This window comes from Anneissia japonica, unplaced genomic scaffold (genome assembly GCF_011630105.1).
Source record: "Anneissia japonica isolate Jap-2015-1 unplaced genomic scaffold, ASM1163010v1 scaffold3262_len730253_cov190, whole genome shotgun sequence".
Taxonomy (NCBI): domain Eukaryota; kingdom Metazoa; phylum Echinodermata; class Crinoidea; order Comatulida; family Comatulidae; genus Anneissia; species Anneissia japonica.
The window spans coordinates 242,309-261,705 of NW_022732572.1; the positions used below are offsets into that span (position 1 = coordinate 242,309).

Consider the following 19,397-nt stretch of genomic DNA (forward strand, 5'->3'; position numbering starts at 1 on the left):
CCAGAATATTTTTCCCCTTTTGAGATTTAAATGAGGAAAAGAATGTAATGCAGTCAATTATTTAAATTTAAAAAAACTAACAGTAACACCAAAAAGAATTAAACAAATGTTAGACATAACTTATAGTTGTTTGAAAACACCCTAAATATATTTGCCGAAATTTTACTTTATATGAGTGTATACAAATTTGAATAGGTAAAACTATTCTGATAGAAATTATTTTCACAATTTGTTTTAGTTGAAAATGTATTTTCTTGGCACACATTATTATTAAATTGTCATATAATACAACAGAATAACATTTGTTTATAAATAGAATACTCTGTAGATATAAAATAAACTTCATGATGCTAAAACAATTAAGTTCATGTCATTGCAAGCTCCAGGAATTATAAATAAATTACTATAGAAAATTGTTGTTAATAGTGATATTATTCTCTTAGGTGGTCACAGAGGTGCCGCCAGCACCAAAATCGATTAATTAAGCCTTTGAAACCCCAAATTATCATATTTTTCAGCGACGCCTGACCATGACCACCTTTTTTGTGGGGGACCTCGATCCACTATCGATCATACTCCAATTATAACCCAATTGAATTGAACTGGGGTCTTCAGCACATAAAGCAGGAACAATTCCTCTTAGCCATCTACTCAGCTAATGGTGACCACAACACAAGTCATTCCTCTTTTCTACTTTCCTTAATTTTGTAGGCTTTTTAAAATAGTAGTTTTAAAATTCACCTCTGCATTACAAACATTAGGGATCTCACCGTATAGAATGCACAATTTAGCAATCAACTTCCATTATGCATTATAATAAGCATTCAAAATTATATTTCATGTCGAAGCAGCATTGCAACATGTTTACAGCTAACATTGTTGTCTTTGCTCAAGAATATTTAACATTACTGTTATTGTCCTTGCATTGCTGTTCCATTCAGTGGCCACATCTTTGAGAGACTGCACATTCAGGTTGTTTTTATTTCAATAGCAGCAGGGGCAGATCCCAGGCCTTGGTGGCCTTCAAACGTTGGTTACCAATGCAGGAAATTGAGGTGCGATGGAGAGTATCACAGATTCTATGAATCAGTACAACTATGTCCTTATATATTTTCATTTGACAATAAGAAATGATGATATTAAATGATGATGATTATGATATAAGGGTTATAATTAAGATTATGAAGATTATAATAGTAATGATGATGGTATTAGGCCCTTGGTACGTATATGCAAAGAGTATTGTGCCGTTAGTACCTTTAAAGTAAAACAACAAAAAAACGGTGTTCTGGTTCTGATTTATTATTCTCATGACATAAAATTATATGGAAATCGACTTTCTATAGTATTTTTTTTTGGTGGGCATTTTCATTGGAAAGAAAATCGGCATTAAGTTGGTTGCTTGCTTAATTCAATTAAGTACTTGATGTAACTTAACTTTTTAAAGTATAGCAACATCTGGAGTGACTGGGTACCTTTTTAACTGAATATTCAGCCTGAGAAAATTGTCAGTTATTGAACCTGAAAGCATATTAGACTGTCAGTAATCAGTTTATAGTTTTATAGCACATAGCGACCATGAAGTATGTGCAGTGCAGGTCCCCTGCCCCTATCGGGAAATGATCAACTCATAACACTCCTCCCTCACTTAATCATTGAGCCCCATAAAACTTTTTGTCCCTTGCCATCACTTCAACATCAATACTCCTAGATACACCATTGAATACTATCCAAAGCTAAAGTAACATTTGGTCAACCTATCAGCCAGTGAAGCAATTCTATGAAAAGAAACTGAGAACTACAAAAAAAATGGCATTGCATTTCCCTTTACTATACTAGATTGCAAATGTTGTATAATGTTTATTAATTTATTTTTTATTAAAAATTGTGTTACATTTATACACATTGTAATCTTTTATGTATAATGAACTACATAAAAGTGGGTGAATAAAGGATATGCAGGAAGTAGAATGATGTTGGTTTTAAAAATTAGAGCACCAAAAACTTGATATAGCCATAGTTCAGTTTCTGCACTCCAATGCAATTTAGGTTTGTTGACTTTGAAAAAAAAAATCCACTAAAACCAGTTACAAAAGTGCTGTCACTTGATGCCTATTTCAAAGACTCAGAATATAAAATAATACATATTATATCAGTTAGAGGCATTAATCCTATAGTTAAAAACCTTGATTTCTCTAGGTTTCTTCCTCTTTATTTTTTTCCTCCTTTTTTCTTTTTACTTTTGCTTGATTTACTAGCTGGTGATGGCAACTCTTCACCGCTCATTTTTGCCAAGTTTTGCTTCAATTCCAAAAGTTTCTTGACCTCTGTGTCAATTTTAGCTTTTTCTGCTTTCATTGCTTTCAGGGATCTCACAATCTCACCCTATATATTAAAAAAAAATAGAAATTGCTTAATTTTACTTTATGTAAGTTCAACCATCATTCAATAGTATTGCCTATGTTAAGATAAAACAGGAGGAAGGTGGGACCTGGTTGGTAGAAAAATCCAAGGAATAAACAAAAAGGCCAAGCACATACACATGGCGCTTCAACACTCTACTATCATAATCATAACAATATAAGGAGTGCTTGTCGGAACATCTAAATCCATGCATGCTAACCTGAGCAGTAACTAGCTTTTTCAGTTCTTCAATATCCGCTGGACTACATAATGCTGGTTCTGGGGTACCAGTCTTCTCCTGCGGGGCCACAGGTGTCTGCTGAGAGGGTACAGGATTCTGCTTACCAGCAAACTGCTGCTTTAATTCCTCAGCCTGAGAAGCCTCAATCTTACTGAATAAAGGTGATGGCTTTCCTATCTTTTGTCCAGGCTGAAGTTGGCACACAAATTTCTCACTGAGGTAGTTAGAGATAGTTGTTGCCTGCAGTTGTTCCTGAATGGTTTGGCTTACACTTGGCATATACGGGTGCAGCATCAACGATATTAGGTAGCTAATGTTTACTACAACTCCTATTACAGTACCAGCTTTCACTCTGAAATGAGAATAAACAAGCAGACACTGTTTAATTCAATCTTCACAGCATAGACAGCCACTCTGCAACAGCTCAGATAGACATGATAACAATACTAAGCCTAGGCCTTCAAATTAATATAACCACGGAAACGTAATTTGTATATTTGTCTTATATAATGTAGGTAAATTTTCATTATTCAACCAGTTAATCAAAAACTCCCTACTCTAGTTGTATAACGAAAGTACAGTATTTTGTTACGTTACTTTTTTCAAAAATCAATTGCAAAAATGGAGGGGTCGGCAGCATGCGAGTGGTGGACAGCAACACAGCATTGACCAGCATTGACTACTATGGTGAGAGTGCTGTCTGCTCAATGGATGTGAGGTCTGCTCTACAGATGTGAGACATGGACATTATATCCTAAGCTATTCCAAGAACTACCTCTTACACAACCACTGGGATAAAAAAAAATAACATGATACAAAAAAGACATATAAGTTAAGTGGACGTGATTCGTTGACTATTGCTGCAGAAGAGCCTGTATCTGAGCTTGGTAACTGGACCCAAACAGGGGAAGAGGTAGACACAGAAAGACCTACATAAACAGTTGATATCTCGCTGCAAGATACTTAACTTGAGAAATCAAAACAACAGCTTAGCAAATTGTGAAAACATATTTCTCCATTGTTTTCAGTAGTAATGTGACCACTAAAAGAAAGAGCCTAAGATGACATAACTATCTTCATCTTTCTTAGTTTTCATGAGATCCCAAGGCTTCGTGGCTTGCATATGTTGGTTACCAATGCGAGAAATTGAGAGAATCTGACGCAGAGCATCACGAATCCTTGAAAAAAATAATCAAAAATGTTAGAAGAAATTGATTTCTGTATGTATAAACTTGATAAAGACAAAGTTTCACATGAAGAACTTATTTCTAAACATAATGTAATCAACTACTTAGTCTCAAAGGGGCATCTAATACACTCACATCTTCATTTTCCTTTCACTGTTGTGCAAAGTAATATTACTTGGTTAAGTATCTCACTTCTGATTTGTTTAGTTTTACTTTTGATAATATTAACTGTGCTGGCGAGGATGATGGTGACGATAGAGCAAATGATGATAATGAAGATCCTGATGATGATGATGGTTAACATAATGTTAATAAGGATGGTGGATGACATTTAAATCATAGATTATCTCACTTACTTAACCTTCTCTAGTAATTCAACTTTAAGCTTTTTCGATACAGCAACTATTACATACTTATCATCCTCACTTAAAACCATTTCAGGAACAACACTGTTGAAATTCTTCTCCAAGAAAGACAATCCTCTGTTGAAAAAATAAAAATAAAATTTTTAAAACTTTGTAGGGCCAGTGAATCCTGTCACTGGAGATGGACCAAACCCACCTCAGTATACAACTAATGATGATGGAAATAAAGAACCTAGTACAGGTAGGAATTGGTTTGGCTAAAACTGATATTTAAATTAAAAGGGATGGCTATTATCTACATATAAATGAACAGCTATTAAATTATTACCATAGCTATATACAGTTCACCCTCCAAATTGAGAACACCTTTGAGACCTTAACATTTAGGGTGGCCTCTGAGTTCGGTCTCCAATTAGAGGGTTAGATTTGAGTTAAAAGATTGAAGATTGTTATGTCACCAATTAGAGGGACTCAGACTTAGTGGGATCTCAAATTGGAGAGTGCACTGTATATATATTTTATAATTTTATATTACTGAATGTAATACATTTTTGTGTAGTGCTTTAAAACATTAAAAGTTTATTTCTTTTTGTGTTTAGGAGGTAAACTAAACACAGGGGCAATTGTAGGCATCGTTTTGGCTTCTGTTGTTCTTTTACTTGCTGTTGCTATGATTGCCTGGTTTGTTGTCCAGCGACAGAAATTCTCCTTTAATGATTCCAAAGCCACAACCGGGATAGATAACCAACTATACAACGCTGGCACCAGTACAGTACACCTAGATGAGAAAGTACAAGCAGAGGCATAATAAACAATCTCAAATTTTATATCAATTAATCAAATACAGTCCTTTAGCTCCAGGGATATCTATTTATACAAGAATTAAGCCAGTAAATATAATTTCTCACCAGGCACTTAATTCTATATTCCAAGACTTCTATCAACAGAATAACACCCGTAAGCCTAGTGTACATAGTTGGCTCATGTGCTCTATAAATAACCTAGTACACCTTTCAAGAGGAGTAGGGTACCCTGATATACTGATTCATACCACCCCTGTGGTGGACAGACAAGAGTAGTTTACTGGGTATTTCGGACATGATGGGACCCTTAAAGGAGGATGTTACTAGCATACAAGCTAGTCTAGTTTAAAAAAGTCCCATACTCTAGCGATGCCTGTAGGCCCAGTAAATGAGAGTGGCACTGCACACTGACCAATCAACCTGAATGACTTGGCATAGAGAACATTTTACCTTTATATTACATTGTTCATGACATCCATGGCTATATGCTCGTTTTAAGTTTAGAAAGTCTTGTAATTACTGTTAATACTTATTATTATCACTTAAGTATATACACTGTACTGTTAATACTTATTATTATCACTTAAGTATATACACTGTACTGTTAATACTTATTATTATCACTTAAGTATATACGCTGTACTGTTAATACTTATTATTATCACTTAAGTATATACGCTGTACTGTTAATACTTATTATTATCACTTAAGTATATACGCTGTACTGTTAATACTTATTATTATCACTTGAGTATATACACTGTACTGTTGTATATACACTGTACTGTTAATCTTGACTTTGTAGGGCCAGTGAATCCTGTCACTGGAGATGGACCAAACCCACCTCAGTATACAACTAATGATGATGGAAATAAAGAACCTAGTACAGGTAGGAATTGGTTTGGCTAAAACTGATATTTAAATTAAAAGGGATGGCTATTATCTACATATAAATGAACAGCTATAAAATTATTACCATAGCTATATACAGTTCACCCTCCAAATTCAGAAAACCTTTGAGACCTTAACATTTAGGGTGGCCTCTGAGTTCGGTCTCCAATTAGAGGGTTAGATTTGAGTTAAAAGATTGAAGATTGTTATGTCACCAATTTGAGGGACTCAGACTTAGTGGGATCTCAAATTGGAGAGTGCACTGTATATATATTTTATAATTTTATATTACTGAATGTAATACATTTTTGTGTAGTGCTTTAAAACATTAAAAGTTTATTTCTTTTTGTGTTTAGGAGGTAAACTAAACACAGGGGCAATTGTAGGCATCGTTTTGGCTTCTGTTGTTCTTTTACTTGCTGTTGCTATGATTGCCTGGTTTGTTGTCCAGCGACAGAAATTCTCCTTTAATGATTCCAAAGCCACAACCGGGATAGATAACCAACTATACAACGCTGGCACCAGTACAGTACACCTAGGTGAGAAAGTACAAGCAGAGGCATAATAAACAATCTCAAATTTTATATCAATTAATCAAATACAGTCCTTTAGCTCCAGGGATATCTATTTATACAAGAATTAAGCCAGTAAATAGAATTTCTCACCAGGCACTTAATTCTATATTCCAAGACTTCTATCAACAGAATAACACCCGTAAGCCTAGTGTACATAGTTGGCTCATGTGCTCTATAAATAACCTAGTACACCTTTCAAGAGGAGTAGGTTACCCTGATATACTGATTCATACCACCCCTGTGGTGGACAGACAAGAGTAGTTTACTGGGTATTTCGGACATGATGGGACCCTTAAAGGAGGATGTTACTAGCATACAAGCTAGTCTAGTTTAAAAAAGTCCCATACTCTAGCGATGCCTGTAGGCCCAGTAAATGAGAGTGGCACTGCACACTGACCAATCAACCTGAATGACTTGGCATAGAGAACATTTTACCTTTATATTACATTGTTCATGACACTGGCTATATGCTCATTTTAAGAAAGTTTAGAAAGTCTTAGGTAATGGATTGAAGGGACTACGGAAAAATCATATTAACTGGCTTGCATGATAAGGAAACCTGTCTCATGTTTAACGGTATCAATAGGGGGTTTTAATATCTGTATAGTTATTTCTCCAGAATATTTTTCCCCTTTTGAGATTTAAATGAGGAAAAGAAAAAAAAAACTTCAATGATCAATCGAACCCTATTAAAGTTTTTGCAAGATAAATTAATGTCAAGATTCAACTCCTATAATAGATGTATATTTTCCTTGGGCATTTTTGCAAACTTTTTTCCGAGTGGGTGAAAATAGTTAAACAAAAAAATATGTATGTTTTCAAATATACTCAGAGCATCTTATGTACATTTGTTTAATTTATAAGAATTGTATCATTGAAAATAATATAGAGGTTTTACCTCATTTTTGCTAAAAATGTAATGCAGTAAATTATTTAAATTTAAAAAAACTAACAGTAACACCAAAAAGAATTAAACAAATGTTAGACATAACTTATAGTTGTTTGAAAACACCCTAAATATATTTGCCGAAATTTTACTTTATGTGAGTGTATACAAATTTGAATTAGGTAGAACTATTCTGATAGAAATTATTTTCACAATTTGTTTTAGTTGAAAATGTATTTTCCTGGCACACATTATTATTAAATTGTCATATAATACAACAGAATAACATTTGTTTATAAATAGAATACTCTGTAGATATCAAATACACTGATGCTAAAACAATTAAGTTCATATCATTGCAAGCTCCAGGAATTATAAATAAATTACTATAGAGAATACTAGATTGTTAATAGTGATATTCTCTTAGGTGATCTCAGAGGTGCTGCCAGCAGGGGGACGGGGCTGGGGAGCTCCCCCACCACCTACTGCGTTGAGTAAAAAAAAAACCACAATTCGCCGGGGAGAAAAAAAAATGTATATGTATTTTCTATATATTAGAAATCGATTAATTAAGACTTTGAAACCCCAAATTGTCATATTTTTCAGCGACGCCTGACCATGACCACTTTTTTTGTGGGGGACCTTGATCCATTATCGATCATACTCCAATTATAACCCAATGCTAAATGGAATTGAACTGGGGTCTTAAAGCACATAAAGCAGGAACAATTCCTCTCAGCTAATGGTGATCACAACACAAGTTATTCATCTTTTTCTACTTTCCTTAATTTTGTAGGCTTTTTTTAAATAGTAGTTTTCAAAATTCACCTCTGCATTACAAACATTAGGGATCTCACCGTATAGAATGCAACAATTTAGCAATCAACTTCCATTATGCATTATAATAAGCATTCAAAATTATATTTCATGTCGAAGCAGCATTGCAACATGTTTACAGCTAACATTGTTGTCTTTGCTCAAGAACATTTAACATTACCGTACCGTTATTGTCCTTGCATTGCTGTTCCATTCAGTGGCCACATCTTTGAGAGACTGCACATTTAGGTTTTTTTTATTTCAATAGCAGCAGGGGCAGGTAAATATTCATAAGATCCCAGGCCTTGGTGGCCTTCAAACGTTGGTTACCAATGCAGGAAATTGAGGTGCGATGGAGAGTATCACAGATTCTATGAATCAGTACAACTATGTCCTTTTGACAATAAGAAATGATGATATTAAGTGATGATGATTATGATATAAGGGTTATAATTACGATTATGAAGATTATAATAGTAATGATGATGGTGTTAGACCCTTGGTACGTATATGCAAAGAGTATTGTGCCGTTGGTACCTTTAAAGTAAAACAACAAAAAAACGATGTTCTGGTTCTGATTTATTGTTCTCATGACATAAAATTATACGGAAATGGAATGAGCAAGTCAACACTGAAATGGACTTTCTATAGTATTTTTTTTGGTGGGCATTTTCATTGGAAAGAAAATCGGCATTAAGTTGGTTGCTTGCTTAATTCAATTAAGTACTTGATGTAACTTAAATTTTAAAGTATAACAGCATCTGGAGTGACTGGGTACCTTTTTTTAAAAGAATATTCAGCTAAGAAAATTGTCAGTTTTTGAACCTGAAAGCATATTAGACCGTCAGTAATCAGTTTATAGCTTTATAGCACATAGCGACCATGAAGTATGTGCAGTGCAGGTCCCCTGCCCCTATCGGGAAATGATCAACTCATAACACTCCTCCCTCACTTAATCATTGAGCCCCATAAAACTTTTTGTCCCTTGCCATCACTTCAACGTCAATACTCCTAGATACACCATTGAATACTATCCAAAGCTTAAAGTAACATTTGGTCAACCTATCAGCCAGTGAAGCAATTCTAGGAAAAAAAAACTGAGAACTACAAAAAAATGGCATTGCATTTCCCTTTACTATACTAGATTGCAAATGTTGTATAATGTTTATTAATTTATTTTTTATTAAAAATTGTGTTACATTTATACATATTGTAATCTTTTATGTATAATAAACTAAATAAAAGTGGGTGAATAAAGGATATGCAGGAATTAGAATCCGTGATGTTGGTTTTAAAAATTAGAGCACCAAAAACTTGATATAGCCATAGTTCAGTTTCTGCACTCCAATGCAATTTAGGTTTGTTGACTTTGAAAAAAAAAAATCCACTAAAACCAGTTACAAAGGTGCTGTCACTTGATGCCTATTTCAAAGACTCAGAATATAAAATAATACATTATATCAGTTAGAGGCATTAATCCTATAGTTAAAAACCTTGATTTCGCTAGGTTTCTTCCTCTTTATTTTTTTCCTCCTTTTTTCTTTTTACTTTTGCTTGATTTACTAGCTGGTGATGGCAACTCTTCACCGCTCATTTTTGCCAAGTTTTGCTTCAATTCCAAAAGTTTCTTGACCTCTGTGTCAATTTTAGCTTTTTCTGCTTTCGTTGCTTTCAGGGATCTTACAATCTCACCCTATATATTAAAAAAAAAATAGAAATTGCTTAATTTTACTTTATGAAGTTCAACCATCATTCAATAGTATTGCCTATGTTAAGATAAAACAGGAGGAAGGTGGGACCTGGTTGGTAGAAAAATCCAAGGAATAAACAAAAAGGCCAAGCACATACACATGGAGCTTCAACACTCTACTATCATAATCATTACAATATAAGAGTGCTTGTCGGAACATCTAAATCCATGCTAACCTGAGCAGTAACTAGCTTTTTCAGTTCTTCAATATCCGCTGGACTACATAATGCTGGTTCCGGGGTACCAGTCTTCTCCTGCAGGGCCACAGGTGTCTGCCGAGAGGGTACAGGATTCTGCTTACCAGCAAACTGCTGCTTTAATTCCTCAGCCTGAGAAGCCTCAATCTTACTGAATAAAGGTGATGGCTTTCCTATCTTGTGTCCAGGCTGAAGTTGGCACACAAATTTCTCACTGAGGTAGTTAGAGATGGTTGTTGCCTGCAGTTGTTCCTGAATGGTTTGGCTTACACTTGGCATATACGGGTGCAGCATCAACGATATTAGGTAGCTAATGTTTACTACAACTCCTATTACAGTACCAGCTTTCACTCTGAAATGAGAATAAACAAGCAGACACTGTTTAGTTCAATCTTCACAGCATAGACAGCCACTCTGCAACAGCTCAGATAGATATCATAACAATACTAAGCCTAGGCCTTCAAATTAATATAACCACGGAAACGTAATTTGTATATTTGTCTTATATAATGTAGGTAAATTTTCATTATTCAACCAGTTAATCAAAAACTCCCTACTCTAGTTGTATAACGAAAGTACAATATTTTGTTACGTTACTTTTTTCAAAAATCAATTGCAAAAATGGAGGAGTCGGCAGCATGCGAGTGGTGGACAGCAACACAGCACTGACCAGCATTGACAACTATGGTGAGAGTGCTGTCTGCTCAATGGATGTGAGGTCTGCTCTACAGATGTGAGACATGGACATTATATCCTAAGCTATTCCAAGAACTACCTCTTACACAACCACAGGGATAAAAAAAAATAACATGATACAAAAAAGACTTATAAGTTAAGTGGACGTGATTCGTTGACTATTGCTGCAGAAGGGCCTGTATCTGAGCTTGGTAACTGGACCCAAACGGGGGAAGAGGTTGACAGAAAGACCTACATAAACAGTTGATATCTCGCTGCAAGATACTTAACTTGAGAAATCAAAACAACAGCTTAGCAAATTGTGAAAACATATCTCCCATCCCTCACATTATTTTCAGTAGTAATGTGACCACTAAAAGAAAGAGCATAAGATGACATACCTATCTTCATCTTTCTTAGTTTTCATGAGATCCCAAGGCTTCGTGGCTTGCATATGTTGGTTACCAATGCGAGAAATTGAGAGAATCTGACGCAGAGCATCACGAATCCTTGAAAAAAATAATCAAAAATGTTAGAAGAAATTGATTTCTGTATGTATAAACTTGATAAAGACAAAGTTTCACATGAAGAACTTATTTCTAAACATAATGTAATCAACCACTTAGTCTCAAAGGGGCATCTAATACACTCACATCTTCATTTTCCTTTCACTGTTGTGCAAAGTAATATTACTTGGTTAAGTATCTCACTTCTGATTTGTTTAGTTTTACTTTTGATAATATTAACTATGCTGGCGAGGATCATGGTGACGATAGAGCAAATGATGATATTGAAGATCCTGATGATGATGATGGTTAACATAATGTTAATAAGGATGGTGGATGACATTTTAATCATAGATTATCTCACTTACTTAACCTTCTCTAGTAATTCAACGTAAACTTTAAGCTCCTTCGCTACAGCAACTATTACATTCTTATCATCCTCACTTAAAACCATTTCAGGAACAACACTGTTGAAATTCTTCTCCAAGAAAGACAATCCTCTGTTGAAAAATAAAAATAAAATAAAGCTTAATATACATTACTGGTAGCTGACTGACACTTGATATATACGTGACAAATTCTTGAGTGTTTCTAAAATTTTAACAATAGATAATGAATTGTATTATATTGTAGGTCAGTAGGCAGAGAGAAACAGTTAGACCCGTGGAAAGTAAACATGTTAATATGAGTTTAATTTGTTTGGATTTTTATTCCCAACACTGCAAGCATCATGATTGCAATTACAAATCACACAAATCAGGAGTGATGTTGTGGGTCTATGAGTGAGAAAATTACCTGGATGAATGGGCAGGTTGCATTAGCAATCTGGCTTACATTGTTTTATTCACCTAATTTTATACCTCCTCCAGGTATTCACAAAATAGACATTAAACAATTAACTATACTAAGGACACAAGGATAAGATTCCAACATTTAAATTGTTAAATGTGGCCCACCTGTTGACAAAATTTCCCAGATTGTTCAACAGTTCCGAGTTATTCTTCAGTACAAAATCTGACCAACTAAATGCGCTGTCCTGAGATTCCGGGCGGACGTAGAGCAAGTAGAACCGCCAAATGGCTGCAGGAATACCAGTCTTACAGACATCCGTCCCAAAGATGCCAACACCTCTGCTCTTGGAGAATTTCCCATCTTCATAGTTAAGGTACTCTAAAAATAGACATTGAGACATTAATTCTAGTTTCCATCCAAGAAAATATATCACTTTCTATTGAGTATTATACTACTTGTATATTTGAATAACACATGCTACTAAGGGAACAAAAATGATGAGGGTACTAAAATTTATACCATACTAAATTTTAATGAACTCAATGAAATTTTGGTTTGTATGAAGATTATTAAAATTTAACCATGCATTGCCACCTTGTTGCTATGGCATCTACATGTAAAACATTTTAAACCACCAATAATTAAAATGTACCCACCTGTGGCGATTAAGTGGTTGACAAGTGTCCAGTTATCATCGGCTCCTAGCAGTGAGCATGGAAAAATGACACTGTGGAATGGTACGTTGTCCTTTGCCATAAAATTGTAGAGTTCCACCTGACGAAATCATTTTATTAAAAAAAAATATCATAAGTAAGGCATTATAATTATCATTGGGACATATTATAATAACTAATTATCTTCCACACAATCACTAGTATTATTACGTCTCTCACAATCATCATTAGTGTCATTATTATCAGTTACCAAAACCATCAACATCCTCACTGCCACCATTTTAACCTTACTCACTGCTATACTTATTGCCACCATAATCACCATAATGCTAACCCTCAATATTCACAATCATCACTACCAACATTACTATCATAATCATCATCATCTCAATTGGCATCATAATCGTCATCCACATAGTCGCTGATATCCCATCACCATGGCAATAGAATCTGCCACCATCATCATCATCTCCATCATCATCTCCAATATCATCATAGACTGTTGCCAATGATCTACCTCTTCTGGATTCTTCCACCATTTCTGCCAATCATCAGTGTAATTAGCAGTAATTGACGGATACCCAATGGGGGCATCAAACCACACATAGAACACTTTATCCTTGAAGCCCTCAAGGGGGACAGGCGTCCCCCATTTTAAATCTCTAGTGATACACCGAGGCTTCAGGCCATCGCGAACCCATGAGTTTGTAATAAGCTTTGCATTGTGGGTCCAATCACCCTCACTGGTAGATTTATTTAAGAATTTCTCAAGAGTTGGCTGAAGTTTTGGTAAATCAAGAAATAGATGTTTAGAGCTACGGATCACTGGTGAGTTGCTGCAAACTTTACATCTTGGTTTCTGAGGAATTTAAAAAAACATTAAATTCAAGTGAAAAAAAGTCAATAATTTTTACATTGGCGGCATGATATAAAGCTTTGTTCATTATCATAATATAATCTTTAAATGTCATACCTTCAACTCGGTGGCATTTATTAGTTTCCCGCACTTGTCACACTGGTCCCCACGCGCATCTTCATAGTTACATAGTGGGCAAGTGCCCTCAACAAAACGATCGGCAAGGTAGCGGTTGCACGTCTCACACAAAAGCTGTTCAACTGTATCTTCAAGCAAAAAGTTGCGCTTGTGAAGACGCCAAAATATATCTTGTGCAATTCTACAAAAGACAGGAAGCAAAGGGTGTTTAACAATTCAATTTCATTTACACTGTAGTGTTTTCAAAATCATTTGTAATGTACTGTATGTTCAAAGAATCTCATCTGGTGATTTGTAATGTATGTTCTGATGTTTCAAATTAGTGTCTATATCTGATAGATTACAGTCTAATGATTCTAGCTGGAAGCGACAGTGACCGTTCAACCAACAGACGGTGATTTGGACTTTGATATTGGGCACACTGCTTGACGTTTTAAGCAAAACAATTTTATTTACATGTTCCTCTCTATTACTCTTTTTAAGCATTATTTTCAGTTGAATATATAAAATGTGTACATCAAAAAAGTGAAAAATCAACAGTTATCATATTAAAATGGTAAAAACAAAACTAAAAGAGTTTCACTTAGTATTTACATTAAATTGATACAAAAACAATTGTCAAAAGTCTCATTACAATGACATAAAAGTTATATCTACTTACTCAGTTTGTTTCACGGTAGTAGTCCTTCCAAAGTAGTCAAAACCGATATTAAACCACTCATATATTTCGTAGTGCAGCTTAAAATACTTGTCACAAATTTGTTTTGGTGTTAATTTTTCCTCAAGTGCTTTGGTTTCCGTGGCTGTACCGTATTCATCTGTACCACAGATGTACAAAGTGTTGTAGCCACGAAGATTGCAGTATCTGAAAATAGGGAAGAAGCAAGTTCAACAATTATCTTCTGTCTTGAGCTTGAAGAGTAAAATTCAATATCTCAATTTCTTTTACTGTAATAAAGATCAAATTAATATTTCCTCCCCAATAATATAATTGGTATTATACAATACCAATACTCTTCGTTTAGAGATCACTAGCCAATATAATGATTCTTGTAGTCAAAAAGTTATAAAACTGGAATTTTTTTTTTCTTTTTTTGTTAGGATAGGATAGTCAGACGCCATTTTCACTCCAGCTCCTGTGAGTTCTGTTCCGGTGAGCTCTAAATTATGGGAGTGTCAAAGTGCTGGAGAACAGAGCAGTAAAAATAGACTATGGGCTTGTTTCTGTTCAATTTGAAAAAATACCAGTTATTTTTTTGGCCAAGCTAAATTGATTTGTCCATGTTGTTCAATTTTTTCTATAAAAACAAAATGGTTATCTCACTGGGTGGTCGGGGGAGGTATGACGACACATTACCCATAATGCTTTTGAAGGTTGGAAGTGTGTAATAGGCCTTTTTCACGAATCGGTAGACTTTGTTAAGTGATGACAAACATTGCGAATCAGCAGTGCGTAACCAACAGAAATAAGATAAGCTTTTGGGTGGATTTTCTGACATCATGTTGTTTAAGAAATCATAACTCAATAACGGGGCGTCGTATCCAAAAAATTTTTCAAGCAAAATGTTCTTAAAAGACTAGTCTACACCACTATATGATTGAATAAAAATTGAAAAATGTTTTTGACCTCTGAAATGAAGATGGAAAAAGAAAAGCCTAATTAGGATATCTGGCTATGTGGATTGCTTCTAACATTCCACTCCCCCTAACTCATTTTTTTCAGATTTTTTTTCTAGTCTATACATCTAAGTATGAAGGATAAAGCTACATTCACATCAAGCCCAGATCCGGTCCAGAGCCCGGACCAAAAATCGTGAGTTGCTACATTTTTTTAACGCTGCGTTCACGGTTGTTCGGTTTAAGTATGCGTGCGTTCGATTGGTTCAAACCAACCAAGCTTGTTGCTGATTGGTCCACGAAAAAAAACCTACGATTTCAGGAAACAAATGGCTCTCAGATTCATTGGTCTGGATCCAGAGTCCGGATTGGAATCCCGGCTTGATGTGAACGTAGCTTAATAATGAGGTAATGGCAAATTACCTGGAAAAAACATCGGCACTTAAAACACATCCTATAATGTTTCCAAGATGTGGGACGTTGTTAACGTATGGAAGGGCACTGGTGATTAACACATTACGTTCACCTTTCACCGGGATACTGAAAAAAAGTAATGTACTGTAATTACTTAGTAAATTAATATACATTTTAGCGTGTTAATTTTAAGATATACACTAATTATGAATACTGTAATTTGGTTTGTACATCTGATTCATATTAAAATAATCAGGAAGTGAAAATTTCTGGGGAAAGTAAAAGAAATTTAACAATGATTAAGCACAATTGGCTGGTCTCACTGCGTTGAAAGTGTATGTTAACTCTATGCCAACCAAAAACGTAGATCTTAGTGTTAATATAAAAATAAACTGAACTAAAGACTACAATATGAAAGTGTCAACCAATGACAGCCAACTTTTGAATAGAAGATTACAGCACTATCATGAGTATTTGATCATTAACATTATCATTGTTGTTATGAAAACAAAATTATAAAGGGAATGAAATTTTAAAACAACTATGGCTTCAAAGTTGTCATTTTTCACATACATTTAACAATACTTATCTGTTGATATTACCATTATTTTATTTTTGCTTTGATTAAGATTGAATTTGGATGGCTTTAACGTGAAATACTTCAAGGATACTCGAGGAAATTCCAACCACTTATTTCTAGTGGGTCATTCAGGGTTTAATTGGACAGTATATTGGTAAACTACACCCCACTGTGTATGTTAAATATTATGCATTGCATTCTTTAACATGCACTTAGGCCATATTGCACAAAGAACCAATGGCATATCAAAATGATCAAGGAGAATTATTAGAGACTGGTAGTGAAACTTTAAAAAAACATTAAATCATTATTAGCAAACATTAATGAACTACAATGACCAAGACAAGTCTTGAGATTGAGGTCCCTAATAATGTCCTCCATATTAAGTATACCACCTACATGGGCTTGTCTTTGATTGAATGCTTAGGAAGGTTGTCTTTGCCATGGAGCCAGTCTGCAATTATCAAATCTCTCTCATCATCTGAAACCTAAGCAAAATTAAACATTTATCAATATTTAAATCTAATTGTTTTAAAATAACAAGATTGAGAGGAGTTGTAGTCTTTAAGAAATATAGGATTAATTTGAAGCTCTCCAAAAAAAGCCCTGCCACCAACTGCAATTAGCGCATAAATACCTTAGAAGAATCAACATCCTCCTCTACAACTTTCTTCTTGGTAGTCACTGGACGGACCAGTGGTTGAGCTTGAATAGATGCTTTGCATGCTGCTACACCTTTGCCATTTGTTACCATAGAAACAGCAGATTGGAATGCAGGATGCTGGGATAGCTTATCAAACCAGGCAGCCAAGTTGGAATACAACAATTTGAGCGAGGAATTCTCAGCAATTAATGGATATATTGCTGACCAGAGTACAATATCTGCTGCTGATAATTCAGACTGGAAGAAACAAAAAAAAAAGGCATATCAACCTGATTTATGGACACGAGTCAGCTTTCTTACAGCCAGTTCAAATGGATGGATCAATAACAAAATTGAATGAAAGAAGGTTTGCAAATAATGAACTAGATGAATAGCATATCCAAAAACAATAAGATAAATAAATTAAGAGTAAAAATGAACAGAATGAAAGAATTAAATTAATGGAATAGATTTAAATGAAGTGGAATAAATTAAATGAATAGAATGAATGGAAAGAGTGGAATGGAATGACTGGATAGAATAAATGGAATAAATGATATGATTGAATGGAATGAATGTAATTTTTAAAATGAATGAAAAAAAAAATGAATGAATGTAATTTTTAAAATGAATGAAAAAAAAAATGAATGAATGGATGGATTAATAAATCAATGACTGAATCACTGGGTTCTGTAAAAAGATTTCACCTAATGGGGACCACCCATTTCCATACTAATACACAATACAAAATATAGAATAGAATAAAATAAAGAAAAAAATTAAAAAAATTAAAAATATCAAATTTTTTTTAAATAACTTTCACCAACAAAAAATGATTTTTCTTTCATAGTTAAGTTAATGTGCACCAAAAAAAAAAAAAACAATATCGTAAATTTTTTTTTTAATAACTTACACCAACAAAAAATGATTTATCTTTCAAGGCCAAGTTAATGTGCGCTAGGTGGGTTTTCAAAGGGTCTGAGTTGACTTTTTCTTTTGTAGCAGCTGTAGCAATGACGGGGCCTAGAACAGGCTATGGAGGCAATCAAATCATTTCATTATCAATCACTTAAAATAATAATAAAATAACAACATAAGAATTATAAGGTGCTATTAGCTAATACTATCACATTGCATTACATTTAGAACTTAATTTTTTTAATAGTTATAAACATTAAGGCTAGCCATCTTTCATACAAAGGCACATGGTCATCAGAAAGGCACATCTTATCAATTTACCAGTGGCGGATTCAAGGAGGGGGGGGGAACCCATCCGGCCTGGGCTCCCCCTAAATTTGTTGAAATTGTAAAAAATTGGAGAAAAAAGGGAAAATACATTTAAATTTTTTTTAAGTCTGAGAGTGCCATTTCCAGCCATCTGGAGGTGACATAATCATAAATTTTCATGGTGAGGCTGAGGCGGTACAGACCATCCATCTGTCAAAGTTCCTAGATGGCCCCTCTAAATTCAAATTCCTGGATTCACCACTGTTTTCTGATAATTATGTCACCTATTATGTTCCCGAGTTTAAACAATTAGGATGAAATATGATGACATTTTCAGTACATGGTTTTAACAAATAATCCATCAAATTTACAACAAATCAATAACAAAATACAAAACATTCTCATTTCTTTTAATGAACTAATTAAAAATACAAGATTATAAATATTGTACAACTAACTATACAGTAGCAGCACCTGCAATTGACTGGACTCCCATTCTAACCATTCAGTTACTTTAACATCATCTGAATCATTCCCTGACTTGCTCAAAAAATACCTTTACAATGAAAAAACAAAGAAATTAAATAAAAAATGAAACAAAATTACATGGAAAATTTACAAACTAAATGAACTCCATAAGCAGTTACTTTATAGTTTAGAAATAGAGTTTAGAATGAAATTAATGATTTGGATTCAACAAATGAACAATTTTGCTAGCTGACCATGAAAAGCCAGGAATCCCAAGTTAGATGTTCCTAAACCACTTCCGAGAGATCTGCTTTACAGGACAAGAAAAAGTGCGCGACCGGCGGTCGGAGACATTCGCCATTACCCCAAAGGCATTTTAGAAAAAAAGAGAACTTAGGTGTTTTATCAGCACATGAAAGAGGAGCACAAAGGGGAAATGAAGGAGTTACTGTAATGGTCAAAATCCAGTAAACATGCAGGAAACCCGATGATACAACAAGTGACGGAGGCTGAGAAAATTGAAATACATAATCCCAACATCAATAAAAAAGAAGAGTGGGGGAACATGCAGCTCCCTCGCAGTAGGGGACACTCCCAAGTTTAAATATATACCTTGTGGCTATGTATTATTATTGTGTGTATCTTCTCTATTTATGTTGACGTTTTTCTATGTCTATACATTTGTATTGAATT

At 34.4% G+C, this 19,397-nt stretch overlaps 2 protein-coding genes across 2 annotated transcripts in view; one reads left to right on the forward strand and one right to left on the reverse strand.

Moving 5' to 3' along the window:
* The window catches only part of LOC117115733 (macrophage mannose receptor 1-like), a 40,241-nt gene extending 32,835 nt beyond the window's left edge, over window positions 1-7,406 (forward strand). The window contains exons 43-45 of the mRNA XM_033259656.1: window positions 4,354-4,437; window positions 5,805-5,888; window positions 6,247-7,406. Coding sequence (XP_033115547.1) covers window positions 4,354-4,437; window positions 5,805-5,888; window positions 6,247-6,455 — 377 coding nt within the window. The 3' untranslated portion in view covers window positions 6,456-7,406. The remainder of the gene's footprint in view (window positions 1-4,353; window positions 4,438-5,804; window positions 5,889-6,246) is intronic.
* Window positions 15-18,813, reverse strand: LOC117115727 (methionine--tRNA ligase, cytoplasmic-like). The gene is made up of 15 exons (XM_033259649.1): window positions 18,711-18,813; window positions 17,923-18,042; window positions 17,004-17,267; window positions 16,766-16,854; window positions 15,796-15,912; window positions 14,417-14,620; window positions 13,735-13,936; window positions 13,279-13,620; window positions 12,744-12,861; window positions 12,252-12,465; window positions 11,664-11,795; window positions 11,191-11,298; window positions 10,094-10,466; window positions 8,131-9,860; window positions 15-683 (listed from the first exon to the last, which is right to left on the reverse strand). Exons 3-14 carry the CDS (start codon window positions 17,118-17,120, stop codon window positions 9,687-9,689), a joined length of 2,190 nt encoding a protein of 729 aa, XP_033115540.1. The 5' UTR covers window positions 17,121-17,267; window positions 17,923-18,042; window positions 18,711-18,813; the 3' UTR covers window positions 15-683; window positions 8,131-9,686.
* Between the last annotated feature and the right edge of the window lie 584 nt (window positions 18,814-19,397).

What these genes read in the sequence shown, in the direction of transcription:
- LOC117115727 (XM_033259649.1), bottom strand. Translation starts at nt 17,120, where the DNA reads ATGGTAACAAATGGCAAAGGTGTAGCAGCATGCAAAGCATCTATTCAA. An exon ending in ACTACCGTGAAACAAACTGA is followed by an intron (nt 13,937 to 14,416) that starts GTAAGTAGATAT and finishes TGTCTTTTGTAG; the next exon opens with AATTGCACAAGATATATTTT. An exon ending in GGTGGAAGAATCCAGAAGAG is followed by an intron (nt 12,862 to 13,278) that starts GTAGATCATTGG and finishes TGATTTCGTCAG; the next exon opens with GTGGAACTCTACAATTTTAT.